This window comes from Vanessa atalanta, chromosome 23 (genome assembly GCF_905147765.1).
Source record: "Vanessa atalanta chromosome 23, ilVanAtal1.2, whole genome shotgun sequence".
NCBI lineage: Eukaryota > Metazoa > Arthropoda > Insecta > Lepidoptera > Nymphalidae > Vanessa > Vanessa atalanta.
The window spans coordinates 6,294,791-6,320,139 of NC_061893.1; the positions used below are offsets into that span (position 1 = coordinate 6,294,791).

The 25,349-nt window shown below is 32.2% G+C and overlaps 2 protein-coding genes across 4 annotated transcripts; one reads left to right on the top strand and one right to left on the bottom strand.

Annotated features, from left to right (window-relative positions):
* Positions 1-298: 298 nt before the first annotated feature.
* LOC125073044 (zinc finger and SCAN domain-containing protein 2-like) lies at positions 299-9,185 on the top strand. Of its 3 annotated transcripts, none has more exons than XM_047683724.1 (12): positions 299-518; positions 691-862; positions 1,092-1,289; positions 2,373-2,510; positions 3,187-3,278; positions 3,585-3,781; positions 4,429-4,524; positions 6,517-6,651; positions 7,081-7,191; positions 7,293-7,498; positions 8,255-8,349; positions 8,926-9,185. In XM_047683724.1, the coding sequence occupies exons 1-12, from the start codon at positions 399-401 to the stop codon at positions 8,983-8,985; spliced, it is 1,620 nt and encodes a 539-aa protein (XP_047539680.1). In that variant the 5' UTR covers positions 299-398; the 3' UTR covers positions 8,986-9,185. The 3 variants fall into 3 exon arrangements, with proteins under 3 accessions (XP_047539680.1, XP_047539679.1, XP_047539681.1); XM_047683723.1 differs by lacking the exon at positions 6,517-6,651 and adding an exon at positions 5,832-5,966 and having other exon boundaries at positions 300-518; XM_047683725.1 differs by lacking the exon at positions 6,517-6,651 and adding an exon at positions 5,832-5,966 and having other exon boundaries at positions 300-518; positions 3,205-3,278.
* A 7,248-nt stretch (positions 9,186-16,433) lies between these two features.
* LOC125073151 lies at positions 16,434-19,514 on the bottom strand. Its single transcript, XM_047683863.1, has 4 exons — positions 19,339-19,514; positions 18,083-18,229; positions 17,502-17,711; positions 16,434-16,756 (listed from the first exon to the last, which is right to left on the bottom strand). Exons 1-4 carry the CDS (start codon positions 19,420-19,422, stop codon positions 16,514-16,516), a joined length of 684 nt encoding a protein of 227 aa, XP_047539819.1. The 5' UTR covers positions 19,423-19,514; the 3' UTR covers positions 16,434-16,513.
* Between the last annotated feature and the right edge of the window lie 5,835 nt (positions 19,515-25,349).

Here is a 25,349-nt window from a genome sequence, read left to right on the forward strand (position 1 = left end):
GCTTTGGCAATGACTGTACTGTTCCATTATACGTAGACAGCGATGTCTTCACATATTGATTAATTAAAAAGAGTGTAAAGATTCACGCTCTGTGCTTAAATATTCGTAAATTGAGACACAAATCGAAACTTGAAAAATTGAGATATAACTTATTATATCAATAAAGTAAACAAAATAATAGAAATGGCAAAAATAAAATCATAGCAATGTCAGAAAATGTATTGGATCGAAACATTAAAATAATGAATAATTTTGTAAAACGAAACGCAGCAGACGCGTTCCGCCGCTGTCATGTTGGCAGCGTTAACTGACATAATAAAACTTCCGGTTCTAATAAATGCATAATTTTGTTGTGTTAGAATTCTATTTTTACAATAAAATTGATAGTTTTGTAAAACATGGATTGGCAATTAACGTGCCGTGTTTGCCTGGAGACAGGTGACATGGTTTCTTTATTTGATTGGGACGAAAATAATGAACAACTCGGCGACAAGTACACCTACTGTTGCGGCGTGGAGGTACGAAAAATTACCACTGCAAATGGTTGCGATGGCCACCCTATAATTTTTTCATACAATAATGTTGCTATATTGTTTTATTTGTGGTGATTTTGTGATTTTTTGCTGACATCCCAGAAATTATTCAATTTTGAGTTTTATTTGATATAAGAATTATTTGATTTTAATTCAGGTGACCAAAAATGATTCATTACCGACGCTTATTTGCTTGAACTGCGTGGATCGTTTAACATTTGCGTGCCAGTTTAAGCAGCAATGTCTATCTTCAAACGAAACGTTAAAAGAGTGCCTTGATGAGTTTTTGAAGACATCGGCGGCAGTGTCTGCGAATAAAAGTGAGGAAGGTAAGCATTAAGGCGTTATGAAGTGCCCTTTATTACATTATTTGGTATAAGATAATAAATGCGTGAGAACCAAGACCGCGCCAAACAAATGATAAAAACATGACGCAAATATAAAGATAAATAGAAAATGATACCTGATAATATTTGTTTCAAAAAAGGCACATTTAAAAAATCTATCACATAGTGCCTTTCTATAGAGCTGTCTAAAATTTTTCAACTGAAAATTCAGGTAATGAAACAGAAACTATCACAATCAAGCAAGAGAATGGTTTGCTCCTACAATATGAGTTGCCAGTGGAGCATGACCCGCAGGCACAGTGGACAAGAACGCTCATCAAAACTCCCAACAGTGCTGTTGTCACAAAGGCCCCTGGACGACGAAAGAGGGGGAGACCGAGAAAATATCCTAATGAACAGGGACAGATTGGTATATAATTTTACAATGTATTTATTTATCTAGTTGGAAAAAATATAATTCTAATTCATGTTGTTATAAAAAAAAACACACAAATCAAATAAGTTTCTACTAATAAGTAATGCATTTACTTTCAACGTAAACCACTCTGTATTTAATAAACTTTTTTTAATTTTATTCTGAATAATAAGTAAATTTCGGATAATCTAGACTTATATAATAAACATGAACCCAGTATATTTAATTGGAATATTGTTTATATTTAATTTTATTTAATAGCTGAATTTATATTTTATAATACAATTAATTGCTTAGTACTAAAACAAAATACATTACATAGACTTTTAGCTATTATCTTAGAAACAACATTACATTTGAAATAAAACTAAGTGTTCGTGACCACGAACACTGCAAAGTGCTCGAAACGTCGGGATGTTAAAATAATTAATATACGCGATTAAATCCATTAAAAACTAGTTTTATTTCAATGTGTAATAATCGCGAAAATCTAAGAGAACATTAACATTGCATTTTTATAATTTTGTCATATATAATATTATATATTTGAGTAGAGAGTTAAGTTATGTAAGTTATAAATTTCTGTTAATATTTTGTTTATAATTTGTGTTTATTTTTAAAGTGAAGCCGTATTGGAAGTATCATTAAAGTTGAAGTGGTCATCATGTGTAATGTTCCCTATAATTTTATAACGTTATACACTTTTAATACGTTACGATATTTCCAATTTTTTTACATATATTATGTTACAGTATGATGTACGTTAATTTCCTAATTTTAATCTGTTCGTATTTTATCACCTCTTTAAGTGAAATATTCACATGTAGTATGTTGGCGATGATAAAGTGATTTACCTTTTGCCAATAATCTATACTAATATTATAATTGCGAAAGTAATTCTGTCTGTCTGTTATACTTTCATGGTTAAGCCACTGAACTAATTGATGAAATAAATTAAGGTCCAATTGGGGCAAAGGTATGAATGTAAAAGTATGTAGATTTTGCATAGATGATGCCTCAGGTTAAGCTAGGATTATTATTAATAATGATTTATATATATTATGATTTTTTCTTTAGATGTATCACCATATCAAAGAAAAAAGCCAAAACCAGACATGAAGGAGCCAGAATCTCTAACAACGTTATTGGCATCTGGATCTTTGGAGTTAAAACAGGAGCCCGATGACGATGAGCAGGACCATTATGAGACAGAAGGTAAATATTATATTTATTTTTTAGATAAAAGAAGATGTTAAATTTTTGGGACCGGACATTGTACACAAACTACTTATTTTTGTTGTCGATCAACAATTTACAAAAATATTTTTTATTAGTAAGCTGCATTCCTAATTCTTACAATAAGAATAAAATATATTCAAATAACAGGAGACTTTTAAATTCATGACATTTCTAGCAACTTCTACTGTTTCTTTTTTTTTTTTAATTTATTTAGAAATTCAAATCATATGTTGAATTTTTTTTATACAGATACAAATATAAGTAATGTACTCTATTAGAGTATAAATAATAGAAAGGCTTGGAGTAGTATTTATAGTTGTTCATGTAGGGCACATTAACATAATTGTATGTTTATTGATTTATTATTGATTAGTAGATTAGTATTAGTAATGTTTTTTTATTGATAAATAGTAGTACCTACATTTCTAAATATAGGAACCAGCTTAATAATAAAATTAGCTCTGTAAAATGATTATTCATTAGTGTAAAGTATATTATATTTATATCAGATAAAAAAATATATATATTCATATTGTAGACAGATCTGCGACAATGTAGCTGTAATTTTAACATTTAATATAATATCAAAATAACATACAGTAATATAATGTTATATTGTGAGTATTGAGTGCAGTAAAATAAATTTAAATAGATACATATTATTATACAGAGCTAGATGGTGGTGATGATCCTGACTTTATACCTTGTGAAGAAGTTGAATCTGAACCAGAAGCTAAGAAAGAGGTGTGTACCAAAAACATTTAGTTGTTAATATATTGCTGTGTAATGAAGAACATGTGAAATATGATAAAATAGCCTTTTGCATGAATGGTACCATTTATTTGTACTTTTTTGTTATATGCTATAGGTGCTAACGCACTTGTTGCTATAGTGAAAATAAAAAAACATGTCGTATCTAGAACTTGGATAAACTTTTAATAAACAAAATTGTGTTTATTTTATTTATAATGTTAAAAATCACATGAATGCATCATGTTAAATAACATCATCAGCTATGAACATTTAAAGACCATAAAAAATATCTTTTAGATAATACAGCCAAAGAAACGAGGGAGGCCTCGAAAAGCGGTTCGGGAGGAACTGAAACCAAAGGAAGAGGATGGTGAGGATGTTTTACTCAAAGAGACAATCCTCGCTTTCTCAGAACCTATCCCAGATCACATCCTCAACCCAAAGCCAAGGAAGAAGCGGTCGCAGCCTAAAAAGAAATATATATATGAAAAAACGTGAGTGTAAATACAATATTATAAACTTTGTTTAGATGTTTTTTTTTATCTGGCAACACTTTCTCGGATACCTCAAATACCTAATCATGAACCCTAGCTGATAGCAATTACAACTTTATAATGTACCTCAAATTTGTTATTGAGATTGTACCAACAGACTAGATTAATTATACTTATTGTTTGCACTTATTATATATCTTCACTACATAATGCCCACATGCAATGCAATGCCTCTAAATTTCTTTGTAAAATATTATCCAATATGACATGCTAAAATGTACACCAATTATCTTGGCGATTTCAACGGTATAGAAGTTGATGTGCTAAAGCGCCATCTAGCGGTTGTTATATAAAGTGTAGTAGTGACAGAATATAAATATGTAATAATATTATTAAATTTGTCTATGAAAAAAAATGTGCCAACTTAATTGTGATCAGTCATAGATGTCGAAGTCTATTAATCTCAAACATATATACCAATAACTAATTTTATAATATAAAATTGCATATATCAACTTATAGTATTGTCAACTTAAAAAATATTTAAGCAAATCTTTCTTTTGTAAAAAAAATTTATTAAATTTGTATTACTTTATAATATGAGTAAAGATAGAGTATGTATAATATTATGTATTTCTGCTTTTTAGGCATGTGTGTGAAACATGTGGAGCGTCGTTTACATCGAACGCTTCATTACAAGCGCACATACGTCGACATTTGGGCATCAAGCCGTTTGTATGCAGGTATTTATATTTATATAATCATTACGATTTAGATAATCTAAATAAGTATTAAGCCTTAAAAAAAATTGGACTAAATTATTTCCGAGGGATGCTTAGTATGTACATATATTAAATAAAAAAAAAATTTAGAGTAGTTCATTTGAATTTGAACCAACGGTGGTAAGGTTTAGTGACATATAATATTGTCACTAAACCTTACCACAGCAGAGCGATAGTTTCTGTTGTTGTTTCTGTTTGGTTGGTGAGCAAGTGTAGTTAAATTCACAAGTAACATTGCATCTTAGTCCATTATCAGTGATAGGTGTACTTAATACTTACTTTGAGTGATGGACTATTTTTTATGAAGTAGGTAGGTAGACGTGCAAATGGGCCACCTGATATTATGTGGTCACCACCGCCATAGACATTGGCGCCGTAGGAAATATTAATCATTTCTTACTTCTCCAATACGCCACCGACCTTGGGAACTAAGTTATTATGTCCCTTGTGCCTGTAGTTACACTGGCTCTCTCATCCTTCAAACAACAATAAAAAGTATTGTTGTTTGGCGGTAAAATATATGATGAGGGGTACCCAGGCGAGCAGGTACCCAGACGGGCTTGCACAAAGCCCTACCAAGCAAAGTTAATACTTTGAAGTTGGTTAAAACTATAATGTCATTTAATGTACAATTTACTTAGATTATAATATTAGTTAATATTAGATGGTATGGGTGCGGGTGATATGCAAGTTTTTTAAATGTTTGTATGCTAAGTTCATTCGAATGATCTAATATAAGAGCTATTGAGATGAACATTACTTAACACCTGCGCCCATCGTGAGGCATTTGATAGAAATCGCACGCAATCACCCGTACTAGCGATGGCTTACATTATTTTTCTTATTATTATTTTTTATTTTGTTTAATTTTTTTTTTTTTTACTTATCCAACTACATCAGCACTTATTTATCGATTTAGGGAAATCTTTGATATTTTCAATAAAGGTTTTTGAATAATTTATGATTTCATATAGAAATTATTTAACTAAATAATATTGATAAAGATAAAATATATATGAATATCATTATTTTTTTAAATATTTAACAATTAAAAAAGAATCAATTATCATTCGAACAATACATATGGTGATTGTACATAAATAATTTTAATTGATCACAAACAACAAATTATCTTAAAAAACTAATCATTTTAGTGATTTCTTAAATTTAAAGTAAAGTCACGATTGGGGTTCTGATTGACAAAAATAAAATCAGGCCCCAGCGATATTAGACGAGGGATTTTTTTTGAGTTGGATATTTTTGTTTAGCGTTTGCGGTTACGCATGCGTTTTGAACATGGAGTTGCGTCGGCACATGATGCGCCACACCGGCGTGCGACCGTACAAGTGCCGCGTGTGCGACCGACGCTTCGGGGACTTCGGCAGTCGCCAGAAGCACGAGAGGCGAGTGCGATACCCTTTCGCTTCGTATGTTATGCGACGCCGTCGCCGGACGCGGTTTAGTTCGAGTGTGCGCGTGCGGTTTCGATCTGTCGGTTAGATCAGGTTAGTTTAGGCGAGGGACGGCCGGGGTTAATGTGTGATGAACTTTAAGTTAATTCTTAGTCATCAAATCGATATAAAACTTGGATTATCGAAATTCAATATGTATAGTTATAATTGGTTCATAAAAGTTCTATATGCTAGTAAAGACAATGTTATTGAATTTTCAACACACATTATACCTATCCGTAAATAGAATCCTCGTCTTTTACGTAAATCCTACCCAAGATGTAATATACACATAAGAGTGTACTAGAAATAGCATTAAGATAATATAATCTAAGGAAACTTTTTTTAAGGAAAAGGTTTTTTGTCATGGGACATGTAATTTTTTTTTTCTATTATGCTCTTATGTAATTTTACACAAGTAGTATGGAGGCTGTAATTCTACGGCCTGCATTTTATCAACGAACATCACTAACCGTTATCGATATATCGACACGGACGCTAGCGAGTGCGGGTACTCGTGCGTGATGAAGGAGGCCCTCAAGCGACACATGCTGAAGCACACGGGAGAGAAACCGTACAAGTGCCGCATATGCGACAGACGCTTCGGCGACTACGGGACTCGGCAGAAACATGAGAGGTACAGAAATAATTTCGAATATTTATCGGTATTACTATATATCGATATTATTCTTAATTGATTTTTAAAATTAATCACGTAAAACGAAGCTGTATAAATATGTCAACGCACCAACTACGTTAAAACTCTAAGAGGTATTTAACTTTATTATTATAGACGTAAAGTTGAAATTCATCTGGTAAGGTAAGCTATTTATTAAGTTTAGCATGTTATTTAATCGTTCGTTTTCCTTGTTCCAAATGACAATCTTAATTTCTTATAATTAATATAATTTACCAAAAAGAGTCCCAAGTAATTATTAAGCTTGTTACAAAATGGATGGTAATGTTTCTTTAAAGTGTGTCTTTAAGTCTGAATAAAAAAATAAAATCAAGTAGTAAATGGTTTCCCTAGCTCCTAGCTCTTTCTAATGAATGATTTTATTTCCAGATTGCATATGGGTCTGCGCCCGTACCAGTGTTCACTATGCGGGAAGGCCTTCACATACTCATATGTGCTCGCCAATCACATGCTGACACACACCGGAGAGAAGAAATATTCGTTAGTATAAAATAAATCAACGTTCAATAACAGAGCTGCTGTTTTATAGGATTTTTCTTTTATAACAGTTTTGAAAATCTGTACATTTAATATATTTACAGGTGTGGTCCATGCAACAAGAAATTCACAAAAGCACATCATTTGAAGTATCATAACAAAGTACATCACAAGGAGCTGTACATACAACAGCAACTGGAACAGGAAGCCAAGAAGATCAGGCAACAATTGAACGTGAGCAATTTGTCCGGTGTCATCTCGGGTCAGATTGTAGATGGAACTTTACAACTTATACAAGCATCTTCTGAAGGTATGTTCATAAATAATTATTTTAATTCACAGTTTACAGTGTGAGTATAAACTTTAAATAAATATATTGTATGGTTACCAAAACTAATTTCAATAGTAGGATTAGTAAAGATGAAAAAACGACTTTGTCCTTGAATTGACAAGACTGAGTCGTTATTGGTCAAGATCTATATAATCTGTGGCATTCGAAACAAAGGCGTTTTCGTAAATCGTATGAAGTATGTAAATTTGAGGTTATTTTTTATCTGCACTTCTATTGTATATAAGTTGACATCTTATTTGAGTGTTTAATCTACTGACAGAATTTTCCATTTGTACATTAATTGTATATACTACCTAATTTTAATGGTCCCATTGACTCAATAAGGAGTTTTGATATAAATAACAAGCCCCATGCTCGAGGTGTTTCTATTTAAATGAATCTGAAGTGGTTTACATACCTTAAATATTTCCGCCTTATAAATTATTTGACACTAAATGCTGCACATTTAGCTTTATCTTTAATTATATATAGAGCATAAGGACATCAGTAATTGCATAATAAGATACTAGCATCTTGTTATCTTACTGTTATAAGGCATATTTAAAAATAAAAGTAACTAATGGATTTTATAAATATCGTATTTGATCTTATCTTCCTGTGTAGTTGTTATTATTTGAATGTAGCACTCTATGAACAAATTATACTGCTGTGAGCGGCATAGTGACGACTCGAGTTTATTTGATTCTTTAAAAAAACTAAAATATACGGTTTCAGATGGTGAACAAGATACTCAGATGCAGGTGGTGGAGGAGCAGGACGGAGATACGGAAGAGAAAGAGACGGATCGCGCCGTGGCCGGCATGCAAGGGGTTAGTCTGATTAAGACTTTATATTTATTTTAATGTTCGATATGCGAAAAAAAAGTAAAAAAAAAAACCAAGTAAAATTGGGATAAGGGCAGGAGGATGATGATGATAATGATGATGATGTTCGATATGCGAACGTATTCGTATTAAAAAGTATGCCCTAAGGGCAGGCGATTGTAGTCATTCACATAGTCAGTGGAGCATCCCAACCAAAACTTTAGAATAACAATTCTTGTTTGTTTACTTTCTTTTGTCGATCTTAGAAGGATTCTGGGTGGTATTCGGGTAGCATTTATGTCCATAATAAGTCAAAGTCAAAATTTTTTATTCAATATAGAAGTGTTTACACTTGCTTATTGATTGTCAAAAATCTACCACCGGTTCGGAATTTAGCACCTCGGACCTGAGAAGAACCGACGAAAGAAACTCAGCGGGATATATATTTTTTTAACCATTTTCCATGTACAATGATAATTATATTTTATTTATTTGAAACAGCCTGGAGGCGATCATTTCATTCCCAAGGCTCTTCTTAATATGAATTTGACTATTTAATAACTAGATATATATATATTCCAGGTTGTTTTAGAATCGGAGTTTTCTATGGATGAAGACAGCAAGCAAAAGTTTGACAATTAACAATGTAATGTGTAAGTTATGTACTTTAATATGTGAAATATTTGTACGTTGGAGAGTCGTTATGTATGTATGTAGTTGCAAGCACAATTTCAGTGTTTTAATCGTGATACTGAATTTTCTAACACTATTGTTAAATTTATTGTAATTGAAGTTTTAAGTTCTTAGGTATGTTATATTATGAAATAGAAATAAATATTATCATGGATACAATATTGCGTTTTATTTTGTGTTTTTATTACTGAAATTATTTTAATATAATTTATATGGTAAATCAATTCCAATGGGTAAAGTTAAATAAACAACTTTGACCTTGAATTTACAAAATATTTTAGTCGAGATGAATAGTGCTGTTTTTTTAATTAAAAAAATATATTAATCATAAACTTGCGAGTTATTAGAAATTGGCATGAAATACATAAAAAGGAAATAAAGGAAATACAGGAAAAGTAATTTTAAGTTTAGTTTTTGTTCAATTTCGTCAGCTTAAATCGGATCGGCAAATTTTCCAGTTTGGACAATAAATATGCATTGATTTATATCCCCTGATTATGATTATTATGAGCGAGTCTGATTTCGTCCAAGTGTAATTAGGAACTACTTCTCGATCGCAGAGACACCTATTACGTACAATCTATATCATCCACGAACCACAAGAAATTTTATCGAAATAGGTCAAACCGTTCAGGATGTGTGAACACGTATTTCCTCTACGCGTTTGAAGAGGACTGTAGACTGTAGGTTCGTCGTCTCTTTCGAGGTTTGGAGCCTTTTCCATCCACCTTCCATGCTTCCAGTTCATGTTGGTTAGATACCTATGTATTACATATACCTTACATCCTTTCTTGGTGGTAGGGCTTTGTGCAAGCCCGTCTGGGTAGGTACCACCCACTCATCAGATATTCTACCGCCAAATAGCAGTACACTGTATTGTCGTGTTCCGGTTAGAAGGGTGAGTGAGCCAGTGTAATCACAGGCACAAGGGACATAACATCTTAGTTCCCAAGGTTGGTGGCGCATAGGTGATGTAAGGAATGGTTAATATTTCTTATAGCGCCTTTGTCTATGGGCGGTGGTGACCACTTACCATCAGGTGGCCCATATGCTCGTCCGCCAAACAATGCCATAAAAAAAAAAAAACATGTGTTCATATATAATGTGCGTATCATCTGATAATAAAAGTATTTCTTACGATGTTTTCCTTCATGAATCATATGAATTATAAGCACAAGCTAAGAACAAGCTATGAAAACTTATTAGCGTTAGCGTGGTCTTGTATACAAAATCTTCCCTTAAAATTTACGTGTTTTAGCCACAGTTATTAACAAATAAAGTGAGTGTACTTAGGTACACGTATGAGAAGTTCTACTCTATCATATACATACATGAATATAATTAATTACAATGAAATAATATGAATCTACTTATTATTAATAAAACAATTATTATTTATTGTGATAAAAGTAATTTGTCTTTTAACCGCTATTATAACAGCCACTTACAGATTTAAACACACATTGTAAAATAAGATAAGGTGAGATAATGTGAGGTAAGTTAAGTGATCTATTCGAACGAATTGATGCTTAATTGACGGTTCAGGGAGCAACTTAATTATGTAGATCTCACGTCACCTTGTAGGCGCGCATCATAAATATCGTAAATAAATTATTGGCAAACTTTACCGATAGAAATGAAATTATTAAAATTAATTTGTAGATAATAATTAGGGGCCTCTACTCCTTTGTCGTCCCAGGGCTTCCAGACCTCCAAATCCGGTCCTGTCTCCTATAAGTTCTTAAAACTAAATACTGTGGATCCAGTTGTAGTTGTATTTGCTTAAGGAATACCATTTCATTTTATTACTAAATGCGCTTCGCATAGCCTCTGTCTGTTATTTTATAATAAATCTCAATTCACTGACACTCAATTGCTGACACATTTTGCGCTAACCGGAAAAAAGTTTAATTGTTCCTCGAGGAAGAAACGGAAACGCCGATTTGATTTATAAGGTCAACATCTGCTTTATTGTTGCTTTTAACATTTTGAATATGCGAAGAAATGTGTACCCTTTAAAATTTACCTACATTATTTAAGTAGGCTCTTGTAGAGTACCTTTAAACGTTTATTTTTCAAATTATATTAAATTTAAAGCTACTTAGTTGGGAGTATAGATGCTACTGAGAGGAATCGTCAAGAAGCTCAGTAGTTACTCTTTTCCGGTAGTTATCTTTATTCCTACTTCGATTGGATATAATAGGTTATACACGTACTTATTACGGCGAAGCGATTAAATTTGTATTTATGGTGGATGGAAATCAATGTATACTAATTCCCTAACAGAAATGAAGTATACATTTTTTAGTATAGCTTTTACAAGTTTTGGCTTACGTCAATAAAACTATAGTCAAGTCCAACCACAAAAGGACAAAAGATAAATAAACGATACAGTAGATAGATTATCCGAATTGAGACCGTGGTTAGTTCGGATAATCGAAATATGGGTTTTTGGGACAAGTTCAAACAAAACCAATACTTTTCTCAAAAAAACAATTCAGTTGCGCGTAGAATCTCCGTAAGCGGAATAACAATGTTCGATGAAACAAAACGCGTTACATCAACCTCGATACCTACGTACGCACAGCGGTAGCGAGAAACAAATTTGCGCCAACGTTCGGATATTTAAGCGTTCGAACAAACTAAGTCAGCGTTTGGATAATTGAGAATTCGGATAATTGAGGTTCTATATACTGTATTTGACATCATATCTATGGTCGAGAGCTTGAATAATGTATGATATTCATTATGTCGGAAAAAGTCGTTTTAACGAAGACGAAACAGTTATCGGTACTTTTAAAGTAAAATTAAAGTGGATGTAAGTAGTTTGGTTGAATTGTGTTATTAAGTCATATTAGTTAAGAACTGTCAGGAGTGCGCAATAGCGCTGAGCATATAGAGCATATAATGCAAAATATGGTATTTCGCCTAATTATGAGTAAAGTATTTCGTTAATAACAACTGAATTTATTTTAATGATGCACCAATATTTTATATTTATTGACTTTTAATTTACTCATCAGTCTAACCTTTTGGTGGTAGAACTTAGTGCAAGGCATTTGGCGTAGGTACCACCCACACATATTATTACATATTGTACTGCCAAACAGAATACTAATACAAGAACAAAATGAGAACTTAATTTATGATTACAACATATTCGGTCTTTTGATATTATTAACATTAGAAGTTAAAAATGCAAGTATCGAGAATACAATGTACGTTGCAATAGTAAGCATACATTGCAATTCTTACGCTGAAACTCGCAGCAGCCGTATGTACTGTGTACATAACAAAATAACAGTTCCAGCATAAAACACTCCCCAGCGACTTACTCCCCATCAGTTTTTAAATTCGCTAAGCGCTTCACATATACAACGTGTTTTTATTAAAACTTACCAACTTGTGTTTTTCCAATGTAAAAAAGTTCATACAAACAAAAATATACTCTATTCCGTTGTACCGTAAACCGACTAGCGATGTTTTTATTTTTTTAAGTAGAGTGGGCGATATTAAAAGTTGTGCCACCCTTCTAAGTAGGCGCTTTTTCCTTTTTGTTCTTAATGTAAAAAGAAAACGCGAAAAGTTTCGGGACGCGACGAGTTTAAATTTTTTCCACCCTTAATGCGCTTATTACGAGTGGGGAAAAATTTATGAGTTTCTCAAACCTTCTTAAATTATATAAATTTGGTGTTGTTTATTTGTTGCTTACATGAGTATATAATATGAAGCGTAATATAAAACTTATTAGTAAATATCGGTTTAGTTTAAAAAGCATATTTTATATTTATTAATTTAAATCATTTTAATAATAATTAAATTTAATTAAAAACGAATTTAGGAAACTTAATTAATAAATTTTTGTTTTTTAGAATTGGAAAAAGAAAAAACAAGAATCATTACAAATTTAATTTATTATTTTATTACGAATAAATATAGCATATTTCAGAAGTATACTTATACGACCTACTACGTATTTTTGTACAAGGGTACATTTGACATATAAAAAGGAATTAAAATATTATGTCTATACTACACTGATAGCGTTGTGGGCTTGTAGCTCATTAAATAATAATGAAAGACTATATTGCGCGAAGTTTGGGAAGTGCTGTAGTCAGAAGCCGGCCGCACATTTGGCGCGGGCGCGGGACGTCATTTACATTTTTATTTTATTTACAGCTTGCTCCGCGCTCTTCAATTCTGTGTTACACAAAAATAAATTTGCTTTTGGTTCGCCTATTTCGAATAAAAAGTGCAAAGATGTAAGTACAATTTTTTAGTTTTAAAAAGCTGATGAAATTTGTTTCAACCTCCCAATAAAACAGCCGTGGCTCAGACACTAACTTTTATTTTAATAAACATTAAATAAACTCCGAAATACTGCGATAAATCTTTATGATTTGTAAAGTATTCTTGGTTATATACTTACGTTTTGGATTTTTTTTGTCAAATCTTGTTACCTCAATATTAGAACTGTTTCGTTTTATTTCATTAAAATTGTAGTAGGCAAGTAAATCTCTTTTCGTTACCATTAATTAAAATTTTAGCAGCGAAGCATTTGCCAATTAAGGTCTTCGTTCTCTCTCATTTAAAATAGTTGAATTTTTCTTCGTGGAATTTAAATGGGTTGCTAATATAGGCCTAGTCAGTCTGTGGTAAGGATTTTGTGCAATTATTGAGACTAGTGATCAGAACTTGTTTATGATGAAGTCTGCAGCAACAATACAACACGACTTATGTATTTTATTTTTTTGCTTATATACAATTAATAGTTTATACAATTTAATTTCAAGCTTCAAGCTTGCTATTTTTGGACCAAGGTAACGGTCAATGTAAGTAAATGTTACGCAGGGTAGCTGTTTCAGTTTATTACAAATTATGACAAAAAGTAATTAATGTAATTTAATATTTTTAGAGCGGGTTTGCTTTATTCAGACTTCTTAGACAATAAATAAGACGATTCACTACCGTAATTTTCTTACAGCAAGATAATGCAGTTATAAAATGTATTTTATTCAAGATATTGATTAATAGTTATGTGCAGTTAATTTATGTTAATAATTTTGAAAGGTTTTTTATGATACTCAAATAGATCCTTTATGCGCATTCTTGAACTGCGGTTGAACGCGTAACGCGCGTGAAACCCGTGGACCGTGAAATGACTCTTGCTAAAGACGAGGAGCCAGAGTGGGGGGGCGGGTCGATTAATCGCTAATAAACGTATAGAACTTGTGTTTGTTTTTACTTTCAATTTACTCAGACAATTCGTTTCAATTTTGTATACAGATAAATAATAAATACATTTTAGAGTTGATATGTCTGCGTATACATTGAGAAATTAAAAAAAATACTTATATAAATTTACATCTTTGCTAAATTGCTGTTTTGGAAAAGCTATGTTTCGTGAATTCTATGACTGTATCGTGATGGTAAATCGGTTTGAGTTTACGGTTCGGTGTACGGTTTACGGTTCGGTTTTAGTTTTTAGAATTTGAGTTCACAGTTCCATATACCTACCGTTTTGTCGTAAATATCACCAAGGATAATGGTCTATATAATATTTATGGTTATTTTATCTTTTTTTTTAAATTTTTCTTAAATAGTATTATTTGTATTAATCTAATTGTAACTCTCCGCTATATGGCGTTTCAGTACATCAACTTCTGTACCGGTAAACCAACCTCTGAACGGCTGAACGGATTTTAATGTAATTTGGAACAGATATCATTTATAATCTGGAAGAGCACATAGGTTACTTTTTAAACCGGAAATAATATGTTCCAAATACTCGCACCTCCCATCCCTCACATCATACGCGGGATATAGTATTATATAAGATTCAAATATATTATATACCTGATATCCAAAATCATTATTAGAAAGGGAGGGTATTAAATATAGTTTGAGTTCTAATTATAATTAAGTGTTTTTTTATTTAAATGATTGTTTCACAATTTCCTTGATTAATTTTACATTTACATTTTAAGCATTCTATCCTTTAGAAGAAAGAGAATTTGGATTAAGATATTATATTAATAATATCGAAATATTAGCAAAATTTTATTCCTTATAAAATATATAAAGTAGGATTGTTTGTTTACGTAAGTAGTTATGTTAAAAACATATTTTAAGAAATGACTTTTGAATTAATCTACGAACATTCTAAGTAGGCTCTAATAACATAAATATTAATTATGTTACCAGCTTTGACTTTTTTTTATATCAACCAATAAACTTGAAAAAAGTGTATAGAAAATATTCCATTAGTAATCAATTTGACAACACTATTGACAAAGTCGAGTGTTTACTGAACCAATTAACGTCCCTCTGACGAAACAAATGTGCGTAAGAAAACAAACAGACGGACAAAGCATTCGAAGCACAGATGTAAGTGCATGATACGGATCTAATTAAAAAAAGTATTTGTTTACTTTGACCAACATGCTCAATAAAACAGGTTGAATATTTTTTAGGCTGTTTGTTCAATTGACTTATTTTTAAGTGAGATTTCGTAAAATATATTCTATTCTCAAATGTTTATTTATTTTAGAGGTTACTAATCTCAATAACAGGTGTAACTTCGTACTGAATTAGCATTGATATTGGCATTAAAAATAACAAGAAAGCAACCTTTATAATAAGTTATAGAAAACTCCACATTATCTCAACGTCACATAAAAAACGTATACATTACGACTATAAACAATACAAAAGAAATCAATATGTTACTAAAATAAATAATTGAGTTCATAATATTAAACATTTTATTCATTTGTACTATCTTCATCTGACAATTATAGAATTAAAAAAAATCTGACGCAAATGCGAGCAGATTGCCGAGAAATTATTCACAAAGCACCCCGGGCACGGACTTGATGATATTGTATTAGGTGATCACATACGAATGCGATTTTAATGGATATACCCAAAACACCCCTCATAAAACACCTCGTGTCCTAACTTCGTATGAAAAAGAACCCAATTTTCTCGCAGTTTCGGGTGACGTTTACGTCATTTCGTATGCCGACGTATGGCAACCCCAATCTAAATTAAAATCTAAAACCTTGTAAACAAGGCAAGTGCTCACTTTTTCGGGGATTTTAACCCTCTGAATTAACGAGAGATATAAAAGGGGGTAGGGTCGGCAGTGGTTTTGTCTCGTACTTTGGATACGTTACGGATATTAATGTGACGTTAACTTTATTATGCCTTTGTATGAATCTTATTTCATAACCTTTGTTGTCCGTAAAATGAGTTAAAAATATCTCAATGTTGCATTTTATATTGTATCTTTCCTAAACTGTTACTTAGCGGGTTACAGGGCTTTCATGTTAATGTCTTTAAAATAATACAACTAAGTAAAGTAATAAATCATTTAATAAATTAATATTTTACTATAAAATTAAAACACGATCAAATTTTAGTTGTTACAAAAATTTACAAGTACCTACTATGAAGGTTATAAAAAAATTGTATCTCAGAACCGGCCGGATAAACGAAAAGATTCATTTGACAGCGGTGACCCTTTAATGAGTAAAGAGCTGACTGGAGAGGCTCTGGGCAGATAAGGTTCTTTCCTATGACGTATTGAAGTGAGAGAACTTTGCTTGTAAGGCTTGTCTGTCACTTTATGCTCTATGGAACGGCCACGTTGAAGTTCTGTTAAGTTACTGGCTAGTTCAGCCGCTGCTTCGCCGTACAATCTCTGACCACGTCGGACCTTCGAATGATAATTTGAATAAATATTAAATAAAATTTAATCAATAATAAATAGTATTGTATTGTCACTAGCGAAAAAGTGTGTGTTAAATTTCAATTCACAGTCGGCCTAAAGTTCAATCGAAGGTTTGACCCACTGAAGTTGATAACTAAAGTCGGAAGTTAAAATTCTTTTATAAATAATTTCAATGTATTCCAATGATAATTAGAATTAAAATTTAAATACAAAGCCTAATTATTTATATTGTAAAACATTTTCAGAACTTTATTTACTAACTCTACTATTATATAATTTATATATTTGAAGAAAACACGAACGAGTTTAACACGAAATAAAAATTCGGAAAAAATGTCTAGTAAAAAGGTAAAAAAAAATTAGAAGTTAAAACATTTTTTTTTTCAGAGGATTAATAGGTTTGACAGGTTACGAGAAATTTTCCCTGACAGTGGTAACGGCCTTGTTTATTTATATAAACAAGGCCGTTATATTTTTTTTTCAATTCATATATATAATTATGAGATAAAGTAAAACGAAATAAGGCCCAAAAACCCGTGATAATATTTTCATTTTTTTTTTATAATTTATTATTAGCGTTCTTTTTTTCGGCCTACTAACACTTCTTAAATAGAACCCAATAATTTTAGTGGGCCCTGCGACTTTATAAGCTAGCCACGCAACGAGACAGACATTAAACAATGAATATAATAATTGCAAATGTTAAAATATTAAAAATGGGAAAAGTAACCTCATCCCTCAGTTCAGCGCGTCGTCGCGACACCCACTCGATCTTCTCCTGTAACTTCTTGCACTCCTTCTCATTCGAAAGGAGATCGTTTCGAAGCGATTGCATGATCTCTCTATATCTTGTCCGAACGTCGTTATCTATGGCGTGGAGGTTTTCGATTTCAAGTTGGGTTTCACGGATTTTTGATTTTGATATATGAAGACGTCCCTCCTAAAGGAGAGAACAACTGAGTTGTACTACGGTTAATAATGGACCTATTTAATATGTTTACTCCCAGTGTTTTTTACTGCAGTTAATTGTATTAATGAAACGTAACGTTTACGTCGCTTTTATAATAATAAAACCGAAATAATACACAGTTCCTAATCTATAATTATACTTATATTTGGTATATACATGGATATGAAATCTGCCGAGGTTAACTAGTATTATAGTAAATATTTTTTCATTAATTATGGAATGGTAATCACGTGTATTATTTTGGATTAATTATTGTGGTAATCGTTGAACGGTATAAATGGTATCTCTTGGTGCTCTTGGTAAGTATATAAGTTGTGCAGTACTGAGCACTATAAGTTTACCTTTTCAGCTAGCTTTCTCGTAAGTACATCTAGATGTTCATCAAGACTATCCTTTTGTTCCACCTCGAAGCTTTGCACCACATTGTTGTGGGGGCAGAGACGATGTACCAATTGAACTGGTGTGCACGGTGGGTAGTGTGGCAGTGGCTGAGAAATTAAAACCAGCTTCATATTATGTTTAAAAGTGATTTGGAATTAAATGGTCACATGACATTTATATAGTCACGCTGGTAAAAAGTTATTCGGATTCTGTCGAAAAATACTCAGTAAGCCGGAATCTAAATGTTGGGAATATGTACACTCTCTTGTCCCGGAGAGCACGTAAAGCCGTTGGTCTCACGCCAGAAAATAAACTGAAGAGAGTCCAGTCCTGTCGGACTTGCCGTCCCATTGGATCATAAGAGTGAGGGAATAGTGCATCTGTGTTTGAGCGCACATGTGCCCAATATGTCCTGCGTAGTTGGCTGGTCTCCCTTGAGATTGACCGGCGTGGCAGAAATCAGACCGACATCACATCACATGTGATTTTAATTCAAAGTTATTAGTTGATGTAAAATCAAATATATTATTCAATTTTCATTTAATATGATAATTTGATAATTATATGAATAATTGCGTCACAGCGCTTTGACCATGTAGTGCGATAGAGCACATTTAGAATGATTTGCCCGAATATATAACTATATGTAATTCTGTTATTCGTTAACTAAAACTGGTTAAAGGATTTACTGTTTGTTAGTTTTTTTTTAAATAGGCAAAAGATCCTGATCGTAAGTGGTAATCATCGCACATAAACATTGGCGCTATAAATAAATTGTCATTCCTTACTTAGCCATCGGGACTGACATTGGGAGCTAAGATATTATGTGTCTTTTGCATGTAGTAACACTAGCTCACTCATCCTTCAAACCGGATCACAATAATACTAAGCATTGCTGTTTGGCGGAGGAATATCTAATGAAGGGTGGTCTCTACGCAGTCAGGCTTGCACAAAGCCCTATTACCAAGTGTTGCAAAAAGTAGTAGACAAAAAATTGTGTTTCTTTAATTCATTAATCCGTCAATGCGTTGCCAATCAAGGGGTCTAAGATATTATAACACTTAGGCCTGTTTTCGCACAGGAACATACACATTTTACATCAGAACCCAAAGAACCGCTCAGCAAAGAGCTACTATATCAGTTTTTTTAAACTCTATATTCAGAATCGTTACACTTTTCTTATATCATTATGGTACTGCTGTATTATTCTAGTTACCTTGTTACTCCTCCATTTCCATCTAACAAAGAATATCAGTGCAAGGAATACCAATCCCAATCCGGCGGCGATTGACGCGTTCATTATACAATGGGTGTTTCATATCGCCTCTAGCATGGTTTCGTAATGATCATTAACAGATGTCTATAAAATTTGTAAATTATAAAAAAAATTATGAAGTATTTAATTGTCAATAAGACAGGGATATTTGGATTTCGAATGACAGATGTTATAATTTTTTGTGTATTAATATTATGTGAAACCTTTTTTTTTAAGTTAACGGTGTCATAAAAATTAAAAGTTTCTATGTCCATATTTATTTTGTTAATGCATCGGTCGTTGAATTACCGAGAAAAATAAACAAATTTCGTCTATTATTATCTATCGTAATATTTTTTAGGAATTAAAATGTTATATCCCTTGTGTAGCTATTTTAACATTAATGAAACAAAGTAAAATAAAGCGTTAAGCAGAATATTAGCAGGTTTCATATAAAACTATATTTAATTGGTATTTTAAAAACAATTATAGTAGTTAATCCAGGTTGTATCAATATGTAACTATTTATACAGTAGTTTTTTATTGCTATCCACAATGTTAAACTCAAAGAGCATTAAATAACAAACTAATCGTTTAGACATACTTCCAAATGTTCACAAAAATAAAATTGTGCCTTATCCGAAAACAATTATTTGTTTTCAGTTATAATCCATTCCATTTTAATTAAGTATTAAAAGAAAATAAAACATTGCAAATCTCTACTACGAAAAAGCAAGCACAATATAATTACAATACCGTTATAACATCCGTATAATCTTCAGGGTCCGGTTGGTCATCCATCACGCCGGCTCAGGTGTCGAGACATTAGATCAAATACGTGTCGTTAATGCCTATTGCTATCGCTAGAGGGTGCTTTATAAAGACAGGCGACAGCTTGTCTTAATACGTATTTGATTGATAGCGGTTATAGAAAAGAGGTTTTACATGTTTCTTTTTACTTGTAAATCAAATGATGCTCATGGGCGTAAGTTGTACGTTATGACAATAATTCATATTTCTCTAATGTTATTTTTTTTTTTGTGTTATCATATTTTTTTTACTCTTCTATCCATCACAAAGTCAAAGATGTAATACTATACAGTCTAGTTATATTTTAACACAATTTAATATACATATTATTTTTGCTAGATATGCACATATATATGAATAAGATAGAACTACTAAGAAGTATTTCAGTAGTTTTTATTGTAACTCGATAATTCGATACCGATATTAAAGCAACGATCTAACAATCGCATTCTATAGCAATCGATTGCTCGTTAGATCCGTAATGCGAGCCCCTTCCCCGGGCGAGGCAATTACGCAGCGATACGGGGAATAATTGAAAGGGGATCGTTTTCTAATTGATTGTTTCTGGCCGACTGATTGATATGATAGAACGATTATCTCCGCCCACGATATGTGACGTAGCTAATTATTTCGTACGTTTGAATCACAGCTACATACCTACACAATTGTTCGGATATATTTATTACTTAAAAGCAATTTTTCATGAAAATAAAATTACCTATGTTATAAAAGAAATACTTTAATGATATAACGGTTTGTTTGGTTAATTACATAATTATATTTTCAATAAACAAATGACATTATTTTTTGGTATATTCGCTAGCCCTATTGGAGCAGATTTGTGGAGTAACACGTTGCCGTATAAATTTAATCAGATATTTATCACATAAAGATTATTCAATTACAAGAAGCAAACAATTTAATAATTATTATTATAAACAATCTTTTATTAAATGTTAAATTATCGTCGATTCGGAAATTAGATTCTACTGAAAGAATTGATAAAAATATGTATGTCCCGCATGAAAACAACGAATACTAATACCACGTTTAAAGGTGATGATTCAGATGTGCTTGATAGCTACTGGAATAATAATATATTAATAAGTTTTTTTTTCAATTATGGCTTTTTTTAATTCATACTAGAAAGGTTTTACCGAGATTCCGTATCCATAGCCATGATTATATAGGAATGATGATAAATATATCTGTGCTTCTTCATTGCTCTTGTGGATTGTTTGCTGTTTCTTATTTTGCTAATATTTCGACTTTTAATAAAATCATTTTGCCAGCCCAATGTATTGATACTTTGATTTTTTAAGCTTCTATGGTTTTTTTTTGTTAGATGACCATAATAAACATATTATATAAATGTTTATATAAATGACAAAAAGAAGTTTGATTCGATTGAAACAAAAAAAAAAAAAAAATACATAATACTATTTAGAAATTTTTAATTACATTTTAATAAGTGTAATAATAATCATCAACACAACGGAATTCCTGCCACATTTGACATTAAACGCTGCGTTCAGAAACCGCTTACTTCCAACGTTCCGTTTCACTTGAGGCATGATCAAAGCGGCTGCGTTGACGGCGCTATATAAGTTAGATTTACAGCTTACGGAAGCTAATTAGGTAGGAGTGGGTGGATCAGTCGGCCCATGAGTCATGGTTCATGGATCACTAGCATCGCGCCGCGTGCTCAGCCGAACGTGACTGTTTTAACGCTTTTAGAAATTGCTCGCTTTATGTGTAAGCTAACTTTGACGAAAATGCTTTTAATAAATACTAACAATCTTTTCAAAATAACGTTTGTTTCTAATTTTAAAATAAGAAATATTCCTCGATGATATAATATAGCTTTGCTTTTCGACTTTTAATTAATTATCATTTGATCATTCAATTTAAATTAAACAGCCAGTCATTGTCTCTAGTAGTGACTGAATCATTTTCCAGTCAGAGTTCAAAATTGCGATTTACCTTAAAGTACTTCTCTTACCATTGCTACCTGTATTAGGTGTCTAAGTATTGCCCAACTATTTAAACGATTACGTATTGTCTTGAGGGAGGGGGTGAATGACATATAATATTTAAAAAGTAAATTAATGTCACGTATTGTCTTTTCAAATGTGTCTGTTATTCGTAATAAAATGATATAAGTAAATAAGAAACACCATTGAATCATGGTTCTATTACGAATAAAATTAGACACATTTGTAAAGACAATACATGACATTAATTTACTTTTAAATATTATATGTCAAGTATATATATGAAATTAACTCCTTAATGTAATTTATTCTTAATTATTAATCTGATATGCATAATTGTTCATAAAATATCACTTAAATAGCTTATAGTTCGTATTAGTGATCAGTTAAAATATGTATTTAATTAGGGCACTATTATATTTCAGTATGTAAAGGAATTCCGCGTTACGGTCTGTGGCGCCCACGTCCCAGAGACGTGTCGCACGTTTTTGTGTCATAATTTGTTACTAATTATGGTACAAAGACACCGCTTCTATTGCGGCTTTTCTTAAGGGATTTTTATATGATTTGGTTGATTTTGTATTTTATCAGCCTTAGTTATTAAATTATTGGTAAATGAAAGTGTAATTTGATTAGATCTTTTGTATACTTTGTGAGTAATTTTGTTTAAATCGATTCTGTTTTTAATATATTATTAATTTTTTTGTTTTATATAACTTTACATTTTATATTATGTATAAAAAACATGTACTGATATAAAAAGTAGAACATAGCCTAGCGAAGACGAAAAAGGTTTTTATTTGTTATTTCTTTTAATAATCAGTTTAACAAATAATATCGAATTAAGCTTAATATAGGAAAATAAAAAACATGAATTCAAAATGGCGGATGTTTGATTCGCTGACGCGTTCCTTCTCTCGTATTACTAACATTACCATACTTCAGGCGACGAAGCTTATTTAAATGCTCCACCGACTCCATTTAGAGCTTGGAAAAATAAAACTGGGGAACGGATCCCGCGATCTCTCGCTGAGCCGCTTTTGTGGTAAATATGTATAAAGCTGCCAAGATAATGTGTTCCTTCTGAAAAGACAATTTACTTGGGAATATCGACCTTATGATAATGCACGGACTACTCTCTGAAATGAAAATTGACTCCGTGGAAAAATTGTCCATTCGTAAGTATCTACGTTTTGTCGCCGGAGTATTTTTATTTTATCGCATTTTATTTAGAAACACAGCTGCCAGTCGTGTTGTTTGCGGCTTTTAAATTATCCTTTGTATGCCTACTTCATCTGTGTAGCGTTGCTGTATGACGTGAATATTTGATAAAACACTTATCGAATAAAGATTATACTTTATTAAACATTATTTGTATTTTATCTCAGTAGCTGTATAAATTAGAACAAAGTAAAAATTAACTTAAACGATTAAAAAGGGGCCCAGGGAACTGTGTTTGAACAATGATTCCATTATCTCTGAACGCCGCGCCGGTACTTAGACATAAAAGATAAAGCGGAATAGCCGCCAATTTTGTTCCATTACTCTCAAGCACCACAGAATACATATTATCCGTAAAATGGAACGCAAACAAAGTGAACGTCGTTTCCCCGCCAACGATAACTTAATTTCAGTCCGCCATAAGTACGTAATTAGCGAGCCGCTGCCTTATCGGCCAGTGGGTAATTAACCTCTCCGAGGGAGCCCCTGCCTCCTACCACCACCCATCCTCCCATTGCACCTTGAATACCTCCTCGCTTCGTAATATTTCCGCCATATTATCCGGGCGTCCGCCTACCTCCTCTGCCAATGGGGGCCGTTCCCGCGCTTTTGTTTTGTGCCGTCACGGCTCCGTTCCGAAACGTAGTAACGTGACAAATTTTCGTTGGAAAATTTGGCTGTATGCAAGCAGACTGCGGTATGTTTTCGTAAGAGCACGTTTATTATGCTACAGCTTCTTTGATTTTAAAATATCTTAACTTGATGTCGAATATGAGACGTTTTCAGCTTTATTATGCGGTGAACATGGTATAAATTTGTAATGTAATATGTTTTGGGTGAGGGGTTGTCGTCAGTTCATATTTCATGTGTTATCATCTTTTATTGAGTGCGAGGCCGGGTATTGTTGTCGGTTTACAGCGCGGTTATCTCCCGCGGCTGCCGGTGTTTAGTGACGCCTCGCCTGATGAATGGAATATTGGTATGACGTGTTACTGCTTCCTTTGGGAGTTGCTTTTATATTATACTTTATCTCAACACTCTGTCTTAGATAGTTAAGTCTCGTCTGTAAGTTGTTTCGCTAAATAATATGTGACTATCTAAAACGTAAATATAATATCATAAGTTATTTATTTTCACAATAATACACTATACAAAATACATTTAAATAAAATTGAATACTCAAAACGAACCTTGATAGTATAATCGATCAAACTCCATTTAACTGTATTCCTGAACGGTCGTTTGTCAAAATTACGCGGGAGCCGTTAAGCCGCATAATTTTTGGCGCGCGTTGGTTGGCGCGCACTAATTGGGTGCCGCGGCCGTCGCCGATAAAGCTCGGTTTACACAGCGTTTTAATTAATAGAGTTCGTCAAGCGAGCCTAGGGTTGGCAATAACCGTCATAATGAATTATCAGGATCGTATTAGGTATGTGTGAATAATAACATCCATTGACGATTTGTACGCCTATATTGGATTTATTTTGTAATCGGATTGTCTTAATAGAACTGCAGTTACATGATAAAATGCTATCGATCTTATAAATTAGTAATCATTTTTTAAGTATAGAACTATCTTAATTAATACAAATATGTTCTAGTATTAATTCCGAAAAAAATAAATGTTATTAGAAAATATTTTCCAAATTTTATTCGCAAAAATCCAATGGAAACAAATTAAGGTTGAAGCATTTAAATAAATCTTTCCACATTTAAATTTGATGCGTCGAGAAAAAATAATATTCGTGATGTATACGTATGATCGGCTACTGAATTTGTAAAACCAATCCCTAAAATATGGTAGGTATTATTATAATTATGGTTACTTGTGAATTCAACATCTTTGAAAACAAAGAAAATGAGCACATTTATTAATAATATTAAGATTTAATATTACTCTTTGGTGCAGCGTTTCAAAGTACAAATTGACTTTTTGGCCGCAAAGGA